This window comes from Doryrhamphus excisus, chromosome 22 (assembly GCF_030265055.1).
Source record: "Doryrhamphus excisus isolate RoL2022-K1 chromosome 22, RoL_Dexc_1.0, whole genome shotgun sequence".
Lineage (NCBI taxonomy): Eukaryota > Metazoa > Chordata > Actinopteri > Syngnathiformes > Syngnathidae > Doryrhamphus > Doryrhamphus excisus.
The window spans coordinates 2,303,715-2,321,852 of record NC_080487.1 but is presented as its reverse complement, the minus strand read 5'-3'; the positions used below and the strand labels follow the sequence as shown (position 1 = coordinate 2,321,852).

General features: G+C 43.2%; 1 protein-coding gene across 6 annotated transcripts in view; it reads right to left on the bottom strand.

The window, feature by feature from the left end:
* The window catches only part of fam20cb (FAM20C golgi associated secretory pathway kinase b), a 90,790-nt gene that overhangs the window by 4,827 nt on the left and 67,825 nt on the right, over window positions 1–18,138 (bottom strand). For all 6 annotated transcript variants that reach the window (XM_058062242.1, XM_058062241.1, XM_058062243.1 and 3 more), the window contains 2 exons: window positions 5,381–5,473; window positions 187–302 (listed from right to left, as the gene is read on the bottom strand). In XM_058062242.1, coding sequence (XP_057918225.1) covers window positions 187–302; window positions 5,381–5,473 — 209 coding nt within the window. The remainder of the gene's footprint in view (window positions 1–186; window positions 303–5,380; window positions 5,474–18,138) is intronic.

The following is an 18,138-nucleotide window of genomic DNA, read 5'->3' as shown; positions in this document are numbered from 1 at the left end:
AGATTGTAAGTAAATTCAGTCCCATGAGACGTTCCCGTGTGCGTAATATGTGACCAAAAGTTGCATAGCTCATTAAGTGCGGCGCTTTGATGCAGGCGAGCGTATGCGGCGAGTTCCCCCGTTAATATTAATGTCCCCTGCATTTCGGGTACTACAATTAGCTCTCATCTACATGAGGAATATTACCTGGTGATATGAAGAATGTCCTCCATAGCTTTTTATCTCGTGTGACATCTCGAATTTCCTTGGTCATGTTGACAAGTCGGCCAGCCACAGGGGGAACGCGGCGGAAGTCCAGAATCCTACAGAATGGGAAAACACATTGGGATTGACCGTGCATACATTTTCAATGTAAAGTGTTGATTTAACAGTGAAATTCTATCCACCTTGCCTTAGAACCTAATACCTTATCCGCCACCAGGGGGCACTGTGACATCATTAAACCACCCCAGCCTTCTACTGTCTCCATCAGGCTTGTTCTAACCTCCAAATACCATCCTAGCGTAAAAGCCCATGAAGATAAAACTTCCCCATCCATTCAGGGAAGTTGTATTCATCCGCCAACTGCTGCGGACGTCGCCGTGGTTGCGTGCCTTCAGCTGGAACACTTTAAGTGGAATCTCAGGTTAAGTGTGGTATTGTTGTGTGAGGTAAAAGATGACATGGCGGTGTGCGTGCCAAATGTCCATTTTATGCATCTGTGGCCAATGTCTTCAATATGACATCAGAACTGGCTCTTTAAAAATTGATACCCCCTCCCCCCCCGACAACTGCTAATGGGCTTAGGGCCCGAGGGCAAGGCTGGAGGAGGACATCACCAGATTAAAGATGGAGACGTGGGGAGGAGTCGGAGGAGAGATAGGGAATATATCAAATAAATACAATAAACTACAAAGCATGTTTATTTATTCGTGATGTTGCAAAACTAACAGGATGGTTAAGCCCTCAGCAAAAACAAAACAAAAGTAAATGTGAAAGAGTACTTAAACCATTTGGAGAACTGGCATGATTTTTGGATCTTCTGAAAGCAAACAAGCTGAATTTTTATTTTTTTGAGAAAGATGAGTTTGAATACACTGAAAAAGAAGTATTTTTTATGTTTGCTTATATTTTTCACCTACATCTGATGTAAAAGAGGTTTGTGTATCTTTATGGATGTAAAGCTCGGTGTGGACTAAATGTGTGGGGTTTTTGGTCCACCTCCCGGACCAGAAAACTATTGTTTAAACACCTAAAAAAAAACGCGGACCTAAAAAACGGGCGAAAATCAAACCGTCAAAAGAGTGGGATTTTTTTTTTTTGCCTTCTTTAGGTCCTGCCGGGACCCCTGATGAATGTGTGGTGGGTTTTGTCCACCTCCCGGACCAGAAAACTATCGTTTAAACACCTCAAAAAAGTCAAATTTGCGACAAACGCAGACCTAAAAAACGGGCGAAAATGAAAAGTAAAAAAAGTGGGATTTTTTTTGCCTTCTTTAGGTCCTGCTGGGACCCCTGATGAATGTGTGGTGGGTTTTGTCCACCTCCCGGACCAGAAAAGTGTCGTTTAAACACCTCAAAAAAGGAGAAATCGCGATAGCTGCGGACCTGAAAAACGGGCGAAAATCGACCTGTCAGAAAAGTGAATTTCCGACAGCAATTCACAATGTGGAGTCTTTGGGGGGGGGGGCTGGTTATGTAATAAATGATAAAAAACACTAGATATATAAAAACACCCACACCGTATTGCATGCAAATCTGGAAATGTACGCAAACCAAGCGTATGCTAACCAAGGTTCCACTGTATTTGGAATAAAAACATCATACCGCCACACTACGGTTGTAGACGACTTTGCCTACAGAGCAGAGCAGATCGAGAGATGCGGCAGGAACAGAGTCTCCAAAAACCTATTAAATGTGCATTAAATTCAAAGTATGAAAAATAGGATCAAGCTTTTTTCTCCTCTTATGCTAAATTTCCGCATCTTTTCATATCCAACACAATGTAGTGTTTCTTCTGTTCCCATGCTAAATGCAACAGCATCACTTGCCTTTTTTCGTCCTTCTCACAAGCTACAAGCATCAGTGACTGTTCAATATGAGGTTGTATTCGATCTGTTTTGGCATCGCTCTTTTTCCACCTGAAGTGAATCCAATCACATAATGAAGTGTGTTAATGGCGGCGTGCGGCCTATAAGAGAGGTGGCTTTGGCTGTGTTATTGCTGCTTTAAAGGAGCCTCTGTACGACTATGGGCCCCCTGGGAGGCAGTGCAGCCTCACTCTGCAACACCAGCAGCGGGCCCCCGTCTGTAGCCAAGGTCTAATTTAGAACAGACAAAATAAAGGGGAAAAAAAAATAAAGTGCTGCTTTTGGCAAACCCTGCCTGGCTTATATTTAGAATGGGCACAGGGCCTTTCATGCCTTTGGTTTCCTCCTCTTCCCCTCAACCCACACACACATATGCCAGCTGTGTGTGTGTGTGTGTGTGTGTGTGTGTGTGTGTGTGTGTGTGTGTGTGTGTGTGGGGGGGGAGAGAGAGGAGAAGCAGATGTGTAGCAGACTGTTGACAAAAGCTGCTGCTAATGCAATTTCTGCATTCTGTGTCATTGCGCCTAAAGGAAAGACGAGAGCGACTCCACCATTTCTCTCCTCTGCGCCCCCCCACCCCTCCCCTCCCCCGCCGACATGTGAATGGACAAGTGTTGTAACCTCGCTCTCAACTTGTGTCAGGATGGAAATGAAAAAGCAACGCTCGCATCGCCGCTCCGACCCTAAGCCTTCTGATGTTTCCTGTTTTTTTCACGAAGCTCCCTTCAGCAGGGAGAGTGAAAAGCGAAGTACAGACGCTGCAGTCATTGTTGGGTCGGATGCTGGCTGTGGGAAGCCACATTTATTCTCTGGGACTCGGGGCCTCTCCGTGCTCGGGGCTTCGCTGTACGGCCATGTGTTTGTGGCGCAAAACCGATGGAGGCAGTGAAAGGGAAGACGTGTGGAAGCGTGTAAAAACAGAGAACATGCAAGGTTCTGACGGACACGGGACAGACCATCCCATTATTGGGATGCCATTTCCTACATCAGTGATTTTGCCGTGGCACACTAGTGTACCTTGAGAAACCCGCCAGGTGTGCCGTGAGGAATTATCCAATATCAATTTTTATAATTAACATTTATTAATCATCATTTGCAGATATTATGTCAATAGTATACATGGACCCACATATTCCAATTCACTTTGGTTTATTTGCTCTAACGAAAACAATTGAACAGATATGGAATATTCCTTTAACCAATCCGATTTGAGGTATCTTGTACCCGCTCAAACGGAAAGTTGTCAGGGTGCGTTCTTCTTCTTCGTGGTGTTTATTGGCGGTTTTGTAAGCAGCTTTCGTGTGCATTAGCGCCATCTGTGGAACAGAATCTAAACCCTTCTATAGGCCATTCACAAGTGCAGTTTTATTCAAAAAAAGAAAATATATATCTATATAAAACATGTCCCGAGTTTAATTATAAAATATTAGCAAGATTGAATTTGATCTTTTCCTCTCTTTCCTAATTTTTTCGTTCTTGACGTAACACGCAGATCCAGACGTTCTTCACTTTTAAAAATGGAGGCCAGCAATCGGCATTGGAATGCTAAGCAAAGTTTGTTTTTGATTCAAACTAAATTCCAAGACTGGACGAAGGAAAAACTGGCAATACGGAGTTATTCCAACAAGCGAAAGAAAAACTCCAGGAAGCCGGTATCACGTGATGTTGGTGTTTACGTTTTACTGGGCATGCCCTATTGACTATTCTATATGTAGACAAGAGATTGAAATATTCCATGGATACCATTGTTTCCCGAAAGGTCATTCGGAAAGCGAAAAACTCGTAAAAACGTGGCTACTGTAATAATAATGTAATATTGGTCCGTGTGGCAACACCTGCCTTGTTCCACTGATAAGACTTATTGATGCACATGTGAGGTCTTGGTGACATTTTGTAACATTTTTGGTTAGTGGTGTGCCACAAGATTTTTCCAATGTAAAAAACATGCCGTGGCTCAAAAAAGGTTGAAAAACACTGTCCTCCATGACATGAACTATTGGCTAATTGGGAATAGATAACAATAGCCCTAAGGTGTCATTATGGCGGCTTTTTACAGGTATTGTCACAAGGTGATCTCTTGCGTAGTAAAACCTTAATTCCAACATTAGTATTCCGGTCTTCATGTCAAATAATGTCACCATATTACAAATCTTTACAGGAAGGCAGAGGTGCCCTTCACGTCTAGTGTTCTGCAGCTTTGTCTTCCTCCCTGCCAGGTGCTTAATGAGCTGACACGAGGAGGCGCAGATTAGCAATCAGGGCCGGAGTCAAAGCAGCAGGACATCAAACAGGACATGGTCCCTCCACGACCACAGAGAAGAACAGCTTCAACTTGACCTTTTGGTCACCAACATTATTTCCAATGTGCGTATTTTTGGAGTCACAATGGAGGTGGATAGGAATAGAAGGCCATTCATTGCCATTTACTGCCATTTTTTTTTAGCAGAGTGCACACTGCTGATTGCACAAAATGGAGTATTATTTCCCCAGTGCGGGAATTTCTTCTGCCCCAAGTTTGTGTTATTGTTTACGGTGACATAAGTTGTGTTTTAATGACACTTCCTGGCTGTTAGCAGGACATATGTCAGATGTGTACGTCTCAGTCCGTGTCAGTGTGCAGACTGATGATTGGTGGAATTGCTGCCTGCCGCATTATGGTTGGATAAACACAAATATGGCGAGTTCATAATTCATTAAATGTAAACTTTGCTTTGCTTGATGAAAATGCTTCAAATGGAAGGCTGTGGGCTGTGCACGGTGGTCAAGTGGTTAGCACGCAGACCAGGGTCAATCCCACCCTCGGCTATCTCTGTGTGGAGTTTGATTGGACGATATTATTGGAAATTGATTTTGCCTTGAGGCTGGGCTGCATGGCGGTTGAGTGGTTAGCACCCAGACCTCACAGCTAAGTGAGGTCCAAGTGTGAGTGAACCCAAGTTCAATTCCACTCTCGGCCATCTGTGTGTGGAGTTTGCAGACACCCGTGCATGCGTGGGTTTTCTCCGGGTATTCCGGTTTCCTCCCACATTCCAAAAACATGCTAGGTTAATTAGCCACTCCAAATTGTCCATAGGTATGAATGTGAGTGTGAATGGTTGTTTGTCTATATGTGCCCTGTGATTGGCTGGCCACCAGTCCAGGGTGTACCCAGACAGCTGGGATAGGCTCCAGCACCCCGGCGACCCTCGTGAGGATAAGCGGTAGAAAATGAATGAATGAATGAATGGAAGGTTGTGTTGTTGTTTTAGATAGGATGTCACTCTTAACCGCCATTTTTTTGTGCAGAACTTCCGATGCATGTCTCCGCCTCACCTGTCCAGGTGGAAGGCCGCAATCTCAGCATTGTGTCTCTCAAAGTCAGAGAAATAGAAGAAGTCCGGAGGCGTCTCCTGTTCCCGAGTCTGCCTGCAAGGACACACAAAAAGAGCAACAATATTTAGACAACATCCTTAATAATGCAACTTTGCTAAATAAATGTCCCGTTGCACGGAACGACAAGGTGGTTCTACGCGTCTACTATTTGCTTTGTTGGCAACAACAAAGCCACAATCGAAACATCTCACTGAACACCCTTGAGGGGGAGCGAGGACAATTCAAGGTCAAAGCCTTCCTCCTGAAGAGGCCATCCCCGTTCCCGCTGTGTATCTATTTCCGTCAGACTCTGATCCTGCTGAAAAATTGCTTCCCGCAGACATTGTGCTTTTAAAGCTCTTACAAGAAGTGAGAGAGGCTCTTTAAGACTTAAAAAGGCAGCACCGATGGAATAGGAGCCAGAATGGGGCCGGACAGATGTGTTAAAAAAAAAAAAAAGCTAACAAGAGACTGGGTGATATTTGAGTTATTTTATGAGCAATACTCCCACTTTGCTTTGTTGTTATTGATCACAGAAGCAAAGAATTGGCCCGCAGCCTCGGTCGTTTCGTCTTCTTCAGCTTGCTGGAAGAAGATGAGAAGATGAGAAAATATCTTGGCAACTTCTCCTCCATTTCACTCCGCTTCTCTGTGCGTCCACGGCTTCATAATACCTTGTATCTGTCCACTTTCCCCTTTCCATCCATCTCGCTCCTCTCCTCTCTTCGGTTGGCGTGCTCGCTAACTCCACAGCCGCGTAGCTGACAGTCATTAACTATCCCGATGTGATGCCCACAAGCACGTTCATCCACTGAAAAAAATCCTCCATTTCTTCCTCTTGACTTGCCTTATTGCTCAGCTCCGCAGTCCTCACACACCTCCACGCAGTCCTCACACACCTCCACGCAGGCATTTGACAAACACCTCCCATGGACAGTTGAAGCGTTAGCTTACAACGATCTGGCATGGTTCCATTTTTGACGTAAACGTCACACATCACAACACAAAACACACACAGCAACATCACTCCAATTACAACTACACTTCCTCGTTCTGACCACACGACCCCGAGGGGCGTTCACTGACACTCCAAACTTCATCAAATCTACGAAACGAAAGATACCGTATTCCTATCAGTATTGAAGTTAACTTGGAAATCCCAGAAAATACACCCAAAACGTGACTTTAACCTACACTGCATGGTGTCCTTCAACGCAACGCCTGGTTGTGCATAATAACACGGTTAATGTGTATTCAAATGTTCTGCTATTAAGGAGAAAAATACAGGAAAATCGATTTTCAAACTTCATTTGGAGGTGTTAATACAAAATACAGTAAAATGGGCATAATTAGTCATGATTAATTTGAAAGCTTATTAATCTGATTACAAATTTTAATCACGTGACAGCCCTAAATGATTATTTTGAATGGATTAATTGGATTTGCATGATTTTCTATGAGAACATTTGTTCCGGATCAAATTACTAACACTGTAGTTACTACAAAACTGTAGTAATAATAATAATAATAATAATAATAATAATAATAATAATAATAATAATACATTTTATTTGTATAGCGCTTTTCAAGATACTCAAAGACACTTTACAAAAGAATGAAGTTGAATAGAGCAAGTAAACAGAAGAAAAGACACACCAAAATACAACATTCATTGGTTAGTACTACTGTACTTGCTTTTTAACACTTTCCCACTAAATCCTCCTGAGAAGGTCTTTTGTGCAAACAGATGTCTTCATCTACCGTATCCCTCGTTACAACATGTCTGTAGTGTCAACCAAGAACCAACAGCATCTTTTGATTGTATCGCTACGCCTCTTGGATGCTTCGAGTAAGAATGACGCTGACTGACGTTCAACTTGAAGTGTGATAGTCACAACACAAATACTTGATTGTATCAAGCAGCACGATGAAGTAGTCTCCAATAAAAAAAAATAATCTATACTACATCCATCTAATATATATATCCGGTGATAGTCCTTGAAATAAATGCATGCCTACCTCATAAAAACATCCCTTTAAAGGAAAAATAAAGCACCTTGCAGCTTATTTCAAAACAGAGCTGTCAGTGTCGGAGAAATGCTCTGAAGGATAAGCGTGAGCAAACATTCTAGCACAATGATTCACGGCCGTTCGCCCTGAAAGAAATACTTCACATGTCCTCACCACATTGCCGTGTCTCCTTAGGGGGACAATAAAACGCTATAAGCTGCTTTATACACACGCCTACAATCGAGCATCGCAATGAGGTGAGCGAGCTTTGCAAATGCTAATATGATTAAGAGTGGTTTGGGACGTATTTCTAGGAGAAGCCGCATAAAGACGACTGTAATCTAGTCCCAATTCAAATGTCAATAAAGTTATTTAGAGCATGCAATGAAACGTGCCGCCTTTTCCTTCTATGAGAATTTTATGTCTGGGATCGGGATGCATATGAATTCTCTAATGTTCTAGGAAAAACAGGTTTAGTCCGATAAGGTCGACGTGAGCAAAGCGAGGGAAACATACTTTTTTTTTTTTTTTTTTTGTTTACAAGTCAATTCAGCTTTATTGAAAAGGTTGGTAAAAAAAAAAAAAAAAAAATCTAACATGATTAAAAAACTTTTTATGAAGACTGTGGTCTAAAGACACATTTCTGAGTTTTATAACATATTTATTGCTATTTGAATAAACATTTGGTTATGAACTAACTAACTAACCCTAACCCTAACCCTTTATTCAGATCTTATTAATTGTGCTAATGTACAGAACGCTGGATGCTATTTTTGTGCTCTGACAGTGAAATTAATTGAGAAAGATGTTACGCAAGTGAAACTACCACTAGCGTCGCTTCACTGCATATGGCAGATCCATAATGTTTATTGTTTTGAAGCCAGAGCCATACAGTACAAACTGACCAATGACGTGCAAGTAGATTTTTCCACAGGAGCAACACTCTCTGACACTCACCCTCTGACACTGTGCTGTGTTTGCCCTGATAGACCACCACACCCCCGCTGGCTGCTGCAGGGCCCCTCAGACCTTGGAAGCCGCAGCCAAGAAAGTGTCTGTCCAGCCAGTGTAAACTATGTGTTTACCGTGGGCCCCCGGGGGTTCAGCCAGGGCATGGCGGGCTCAGTATGTCTCACCCGCTGCCATTGATCACACCTCTGATGCTGCGACAGACAGGCAGCTGTATAGCGGCGCCACATTGTGCGTGAAAAATTGGATTTTTGTTGGCGCAGCATTTGGCTGCCAGAGAAGCTTCTGTTGGCGGCTCGGTGCAAAATAGCTTATCACTTAGCACAGATCCACCTTCTATTTGGAAATATTTAAGGAAGATATGTCCAATTTAAGAGCAGGAAAGCACCTCTTGAGCAACAGTCTCTACGCTCCTGTGTGTTTTCTCCCAGCATGCCGCATACGCCGTGCTCAAACATTTATGGAGCCGAGACTTTACTACGTGGTCATGCATTTATGTATGTTTCCCTCACCCAGGACGGCTGGGGTGGGCTCCAGCACCCCCGCGGCCCTTGTGGGGGAAAAGCGGTAGAAAATGAATGAATGAATTTTGATTTCATTTTCATGTTTTTTTCAATATTTTCTTGTTTTTTCTTATGTTACCCTGGAATTTAATACTTGATTTATGTGCTTGCCCGGTATTTTCGTTGTAGAGTTTTGTTCCATCCCATCTTGCCCCGGACACTTTTGTGTGTTTATATCATATATACAATAATTATAAAATATACCACAATCTCCACCAGTCAATCAGACGTATAGACAAACATTCCCAATGGCGGAAGGAAGAACGCATTACATTTGATTAAAATCAAGATAACTGCAGGAAATCTACTTATATTTGGAATTTCAATCCTACGGGAAACTACATGGCTGCCCACCTCTTATTGTTCTTTAATATTATTTATTATAATAAACAATTTATATTAAAAAAGTAATTTTTGGGGCATTTAAGTTTGTCAATCATTTCAGTTTTGTTTGCCTTTTGGCTTGCATGTGCCTTTTTTACAAAGATTTGTCCATTTTGTCAGTAAAAATGTAAGATGTATATGCAAGATGTAAAATATGACATAACAGGGTCTTGCTTAAGAGCACTGAGGTGCGAGGGTAAAGGTGAGCTTTAAAATGCAAGACATTCTCATCGAGCCCGAGAGCATCACCACGGTGGGGACGGCAGCGGCCATGACAGGAGGCGGAGCATTGTTTTATCTGGAGCGGAGCCTGCGTGAAGGCTGACCTTTTCAGCGATGACATTTGATAAAGTGACTAAACGGCTTCTCGCCAAGCCGGGCAGCGGCGGGATGCGCTTTCTCGTCCTATGAATGCGTGGATGTTTACTGGTGTTGCCGCACTGTAATTCCGTGGATTTAGCACCCAAATGTGGGTTGGGGGGGGCGTGACAGGGCATTGGGCTTTGAGTAAGTGTTGTGCTCACGGTAGAGATGACATTTGGTTTATGTGTGCGGAGGAGGGAGTGATGCGGGGAGAAGAAAGGAAACAAGGAGATGATCTTAGAATGATGAAAGGGATAAATGACAGCAAGAGAAAGGTGTTGTATCATTTTGCTGTAATGGAAGACAAGAAACAGGGAAAAGTCAATAATAGACACAAGGAGGCATTGGAAAAAAAAATACTTTGCATCCAAAAAGGGACGAAAGAAAAGGCGAGCAATTTAAAAAGAAAGGAAGTAAGGAAGTAAAATGACTATAGAAGGTGTTGCTTAATATTACATTCATGAAATGAACTAATACTGGCGTCATGCACTGTTAATATGATGAAAGCTCAACACTTATTCATTTACAGACATATTTCCACGTCATTAAAAATGACAATGAATGCACATCAATGCCAGAAAAGAATGTGATATACAGTACAAAAAGTGTTACGTTACTGTAAGTCACACTTTGAAAAGACAGCAGAACAAAAAAAAAAAAAAATCACTCAAGCATAATACAAAAGCCTAAGGGCTCAATAACATCAGAGTGTGATCCAGGTGTGTGTAAGTGTGTGTGTGTGTGTGTGTATCTCGGGCTATGTGTGTCACCATTTTTCAGTGTGATGGCTGTCATCGTTCCCCGGGCGCTACAGTGCTCTTCCTTCTCCTTCTCCCTCTCCTCCTACTCCCTCCTTACTCTATTACCCCTTCTCAACCAACGCCTGACATACAGAGAGATAGCTGTTTCCTTCCAGCGAGCAAACCACTCACTCACACACACACACACACACACACACACACACACACACACACACACACACAGTAGAAAAAAGGATGTGAGTCTCGCCACAGTTAAGCCAAAAAGTATTTCCACAACGACACTAAGTAATGATTTAGCCTTCATACATCATCACAATGAGGTATAGAAATGTATGCATATGCATATTTCTACTTTGGAGGAGGCTTGTAATTCTACCTCGTCGAGATAATGATGAGTTGTCATGTTGTCACGGTTCATTTGCACACGGGTTGGTGTCTGTACAAAACCAAAACCAAATACTCAGTAGGTGTCTGCATAAATTGAGGGTTGGTTTTGTAGGCCGATGTAAAAGTCCAAAAAAGGCCAGCATTGTTAGTGCAGTGAACGGCATCATGGCATGTCAATCACATGAACGTGTCTGGGCACAGTTTAAGCTACGGTGATATAGACTGTTGTGACTTTGAGTTTTTATTCTTGAATCGTTATATTTTTGTTTCTGTATTTCAATATCCTAAACAAATTATTCATATGACGAAAATCCAGTTTAGAGCTTTAAAATAAAAAAATATGTAAAAAAGTGTAGTTAAATTGCTACTATTGAGGGACAAAGAAGTCCTTATATTTTATTTTTCTTAACTTTTGATGAACTTCAGTCCTGATCAATAAGGTTAAAATTCTGTAATCAATCAAATATCAGGTATTTATAATCAAAGATTACTGATCATGATTTATGACATAGTAATCAGTAATCAATGCTCATGTGTACGCACATCACAAAGAGATACATTCTCATGTTTTCTCATGCACTCCAGATCATTATTCAAGTAAAATTTATTCATTCATTCATTTTCTACCGCTTTTTCGTCACGAGGGTCGCGGGGGGTTCTGGAGCCTATCACAGCTGTCTTCGGGGCGGGGTACACCCTGGACTGGTGGCCAGCCAATCACAGGGCACATATAGACAAACAACCATTCACACTCACATTCGTAAAATGTATATATTTAAAAAAATATTTTTTTTCCAATCGACACTATGTCTTTTTAGTGGTTTAGGTAAATAAAAGTCCAGGTTCTAGTTAGAGAATTTCCGATATCGTCTCCACTCCCATCCGGCCCAATGCTACAAGACAGTAAGCATTTATGCTTGATGATGATATATACAGTATGCATTGTGCTCCACAGTCCAACAGGCTATAAAAGCATGCTTTATGTGCGTCTCAATAAGTATGAATAAACACAATTTCAATATAATGAATTATGCATCAAAGACTATTTCAAAAGAGGCTACATCCTGTTTTAAGTTTAGTCTTTGTCTCCCGAGGGGCCAAATGCATGCATAAATGCAGACATCTTGACTAAACGCCCTCAGAACACGAGCATCCCTTCTTTATTCCGCCACTTCAAAGAGGACTGAGCGCCACAAAAAAGGAATAGCCTTGAATGAAAATCACTGAGCAAAACACAACCATTAGAGGTTTAGCATGTGGCAAGACACCATGAAGAGCCGTGTGAGTAGAGGAAGAGGAGGAGGAAGAGGAGGAGGCTGGAAGAAGAAGGATGCTCAAGTAGATTGCTATTGAGAGGCTTTTTAGATGATAGGGCGGCCATTAATCTGTGTCTATGGATGTGTATTGTCATCCTGGGCATTAATCCCTGACGGAGAGGCGTGCTTGCAGGAACCAACACACATCAGGCTTCTCGGCTGTTGGTCGTGCTATTCTGAGAAATATCAAACGCAGATAAACAGGCCGCAAAGATGAAGACATCATGAAGACGTGAGTTGATAAAGATACGACGACATTGCCTGGGCATGGCGGCGCACACACATTTCTATGACATTGCTAATCCATTCATTCTTCATCGTTGGTGTCGCTAGTGGCCGCACGGTGGACGAGTGGTTAGCATGTAGGCCAAAAAAAACCTCTCCTAAATCTGAATATCTAAATTGGTTAGTTGTATTATTATCTAAGTTATATTATTAAGTGAGGGCGGCACGGTGGTCTAGTGGTTAACGTGCAGACCTCACAGCTAGGAGACCAGGGTGCCCTGTGCCCTGTGATTAGCTGGCCACCAGTCCAGGGTGTACCCCGCCTCTCGCTCAAAGACAGCTGGGATAGGCTCCAGCACCCCGCGACCCTCTTGAGGATAAGCGGTAGAAAATTAATGAACTTCCATAGTGGCTGCACGGTAGCCGCGTGGCTAGCGCATAGGCCTCACAGCTAGGAGACCCAAGTTCAATTCCACCCCTCGGTCATCTCTGTGTGGAGTTTTCATGTTCTCTTCGTGCATGTGTGGGTTTTCTCCGGGTACTCCGGTTTCCTCCCACATTCCAAAAACATGCTAGGTTAATTAGCCACTCCAAATTGTCCATAGGTATGAATGTGAGTGTGAATGGTTGTTTGTCTATATGTGCCCTGTGATTGGCTGGCCACCAGTCCAGGGTATACCCTGCCTCTCGCCCGAAGACAGCTGGGATAGGCTCCAGCACCCCCCGCGACACTCGTGAGGAAAAGCGGTAGAAAATGAATGAATTAATATTAAGTTAAGTTGCATTCCAGTCGATGCTATTCCACTCCAGTCCTGTCGGTGGCAGTAATCTGAATCTGAACATTTGCATTGTTTCTTATTGTGTCTTATCCCTCCATTCCAATTCACTCTCCATCCTTGGCGGGAAGAGGACTGATGCGGTGTGATCACCTATTTGCTTTGAAATGCACCAAAGTTAGAAGGAAATTTGAAAGAGAAATTTGATTCCAATGGAGCTTTGGAATTGATCCAAGCATTGCAAAAGAGGAATAAATAGCGAGAGGGGACAGGTATAGATACGTAGACGCTTACAAGACAAGTGGAGGATGGATAAAGCGCACGCAAACGGCGGCAAGGACATGGCAAACATGCAAAATTGATTGAAATTGAATTTCATAACAGAAATGTAAACATGAATCACCGAATTCCCAGCGAAAGCCGTAAAAGAAGCCACACTGCTTTCTAATCTCCATTTCTAAAGCAGAGGAGGATTACACGTGTGTGTGCTTCTGTGAGTGGGTGGAAAGATGATGAATTCTCAGCGTACGGCATAGAAGATGAACCCTAATCTTTGCCGTTCATTCAGCTTTCAAAACCAATTCCATCAATGATGTGGCACCGCCACCGGTTGGCTCACAGGGCGCACACGCAGGAGTCCTGACCAATTAATCACGTTATGTTACACAATTGCATACGCCTGTGAATGGAATGATCATTCAGTGGTGAAATATGTGCTGCAAGAGTGTCCTATTCTGGGCTTGCAATGTTGTTTAAGAGGGGAGTTTGTATTTATTACAGTGCTAACTCGGGGTTTGTTGACCCATTTTGCATAATTTTTACCTTATTGAAGACTCTTGTTGGCAAATATGAGAGCACAGGAGGGGATGACAACTCTTTTGGCCCCATGGGGAGTTATTTAGCAGTCATAGTGAGTCACCAATGTGAAGGGTGCTTTGTTTGGTTACGCCATTCCACAGAAATTATACAGCACAAAGCAAAAACCGGGGCACACTTTTGGCAAAAAAAACCCAAGTCATACAAAAACTGATGCGTTTGACAATTTTAGCAAAACTAGCTAAAAACACATTTTAATATTTTGAAAGGAAACTCATTTCAAATTTCAGATTTTAATGAATGTAATTTTCTGCTTGCAATAATAGCGATATATAATATGTAGGGAGGGCTGCACGGTGGTCAAGTGGTTAGCGCGCTAGGAGACCTGAGTTCAATCCCACTCTCAGCCATCTCTGTGTGGAATTTGCATGTTCTCCCCGTGCATGCGTGGGTTTTCTCCGGGTACTCCGGTTTCCGCTCACCTTCCAAAAACATGCTAGGTTAATTAGCGATTAATTAACCTAGCATGTTAATCGTAGTTAATTGTCCATAGGTATGAATGTGAGTGTGAATGGTTGTTTGTCTATATGTGCCCTGTGATTGGCTGGCCACCAGTCCAGGGTGTACGACGCCTCTCGCCCCAAGACAGCTGGGATAGGCTCCAGCACCCCCACGACCCTTGTGAGGATAAGCGGTAGAAAATGAATGAATATGTAAGGATATTGGTTGATGGTTTTTCCCGATCATGAAAATCCGTATTAAGAAAAAAATGTTCATTCCGCCACAGGAGATATGTCATATCGGTATCGGTATCGGCTGAATTGAGAGTTGGACAATATCGTTTTTCGGTACTAATAATATGTAGCTTAGTAATAGACAAGATGAAGATAAAGTGATGCTAGCAAAGATTTCAACAACATTTTATAACATAACATGTAAGTGAGGTTTATATTATTTCACATTAGTTAATGTGTCATTTTATCCTATATTAGCATGCTATTAGCATCCCCTACAAAAGGCTTAATCCTCAAAAACATGTTTGCAGTCGAAAAGGAACTTTCGGTAAAGGCGGATACAAACTGATTCAGATCAACCTTAATGGTGGCGAAGACGCTACGGTGTTATTATAAAGAAGACCCATCAACATGACAAATGCCAGCCATTCTTTATCTTTTTTTCACCATTCAACTCACCAGCCAACCATCAGCCGACCTCTATGTGTTTTTTTTACGCCTGAGCAGCTGCAAGGTTTTTTAAACATCCAATAATAAAATCAGACAATGATTGCATCATTACGCTCATTTATCAGCGTCTGTAATTGCTGCATATTGAAAGAGTCTCAAGTGACCGTGTGTAAAAATAGCCTCTGTTGAGAGTTGCAATCTTTACGGGATGATTATGGGACCGGCTTGGCTAAGACTGATTGCCGTGGCCTTTTCCAGAGCTATTCTGGCTCTGCTGAGTGTGTGTCTTCCACTCCGCATTGATCTATCGACCCACGGTCCACTAGAACCTGGCTCGGACCAAAAAGGTACATTTCTGAAGCGCACACGTTCTCTTTCACACCAGCATGCATACACAGTCACAGACAAACAAGCATGTTGATTTTTGATGACAAGATTGATGAACCCACTCCGAATCCAACCCCCCCCTCCCAACGCGTCAACAATAGGCGGCCACTCGACCCTTCAGGCGTGCAATGTGTGCCATCGAACCCCAGTTTGCAGAGAAGTGGCCTTCAGTGCGGTGTAATTGGAACGGAACAACTCATCCGTGTGCAGCTCAGCAGGTAGGGTGAAGAAAACGATTGCTATTGTTGCCTGGAATGAGATGCCCGGCGGTACAAGATAAGCGATATTCACATCGTTTGCAACCATCCTCATTTTGTTCCACGTGAGAAACAACACGAAACAACACTCTTAAGATGAATAATTGAGGCAGGATTCATTAGGGATGTTTCTAAAAGGTTCCTGGACTCGAGTGTAACTTCTCATGATCCGTAAGCTGGTTCACCTCCGTGCTGCTCATCTCTCTCCAGTGTGCGGCAACAGAAGCTTACGAGTGCGGCGGCGGCGGCGGCCAGCGTGTAACTAAATACAGAGCTGCTGCTGCTTTACGGCTCAGTCATGGCCCATCTTTCATTCGCTTGATTCCTGCAGCCCGCGGGACTCAAGCGCAGTGGGAACGCTGCCAACGCGCGTCTGTGTTGACAGTGCACATGCATCACGACCAATGCTGCTCTCTGAAACCTTCTCAGGTCAGCTGATGTTATTTCCTCGCTACATGCAGGTGCCGTGTGACGTAGATAAACACTCCAGCGGAGACCTCCAGACAGAAGTGGCATGTTAAGTGCAACCTCGTATAACTTAACCAAAATATTACAACATGTCAGTATGATGCAGTGCAGTCCAACAACCACAATTACCGACAGGAAGAAAAACACAACGTTTGGTGCCAACTTCTAGTTTGCATGTGACATCGCCTTCACTTCAAAAAAACTATCAATTGTTTAAAAACTGGGTCCTTTGGAAGTCAGTGAGAAAATAGTAGCGCTTGTGTCTGAGCAATGCATTCACTGGGGTGCTGCGATGACGTCAACTCCCCTCAGAGGAGGCAGCATTGCAGGGCCACCCATCTATTTTCTATGCTTCTTATCCTCTAATTCATTCATTCATTTTCTACCGCTTTTCCTCACAAGGGTCGCGGGGGGGTGCTGGAGCCTATCCCAGCTGTCTTCGGGCGTAAGGCGGGGTACACCCTAGACTGGTCGCCAGCCAATCACAGGGCACATATAGACAAACAACCATTCACACTCACATTCATACCTATGGACAATTTGGAGTCGCCAATTAACCTAGCATGTTTTTGGAATGTGGGAGGAAACCGGAGTACCCGGAGAAAACCCACGCATGCACGGGGAGAACATGCAAACACACAGAGATGCCAGAGGGTGGGATTGAACCCTGGTCTCAGCGCGCTAACCCCTAGACCACTGTGCCGCCCCTCTTATCCTCTAATGAAAGACTTTAAATTATTGGTACATGTTTGTATATTTATTAGGTGTACTTTTTGAATGTTAAGTTGCTGTGTGATGAATTTAATGTTTATAAGATGATGGTGAAACTCATTCCTCATTTGCTGCTACAAAAACGACAAGCAAAAGAGGGAAAATAATAAAAAAGATAGCCAGACCATCTTAACACTTAAACATGTAAGTTTTTTTTCCTTCACAGAAATTGGAGTGTTCTTTGACGTGTAAGTGTAAGTCTAAGTGGGTGTCTTGAAAGTGGACAACTCCTTGTTCCCGGCGGGAACGTTGATTGAGTTGCGAAGGCTTCATCTCTAAAGCAGATTTTTTTCCAAATGTAATGAAACAAAATAAACCGGCATTTAAAGCGACTACAGAAGAACAGAGAAGTGCCTGGGATAAAAAAACAACTAATTGCCTTTTTTCCCCCCTTCTCCCCTCTCTGAACAACAATTACTACTAATTATCAGCCACTCTCCTTGGCTCCCGCCCTTAGCTCTCAAAGCACGTCGCTCGCATCCATTTGCTCACTTGTCGGCCCATTTCTCTGCAGCCCTATCTCCCTCTCCCACTGTGCAAGTGGCCTTCATCTGCCTGTAACCAAAATGGCACAGGAGGATGTCTGGGTTGTCGCCGAGCCTGATGGGAAAGTTCTGGTGCTTTCCATTATTCATGCCCATGCACATCGACGTGGCTTTCCATCTTCCTTCAGTCAAATCCCCCTCATTCGCACTTTTGCTCCCACAGCGGGCAATGGATTTATTAGCAGGTTTTACCGTGATGGCCTCGCGTTTCCGACTCACATCCTGATGGCCAGCAAGAAGAGCGAAGGAGAGGGGAGGGATAATGACCGAAGGAGAGCGGAAAGAGCTCTCCAAATAATTCATGATAAAATTATTTCAGCGACCACAGGTACCAACCTTAGTTGGAGTCTAATATGTTTTGGTACAGATTATGAAATATGCCTCTTTTTCATTGCACTGTACTTATTCGGTTCCGCGTGACACAACTCGCTATTGGCGCTTCTCCACAAGCATAAGCAGACACTAGTGAACATTATTTGTAGTAGCCGGTCGGGAATATACCATACCATTTCAAGTATTTTACTGGTATGATACCAG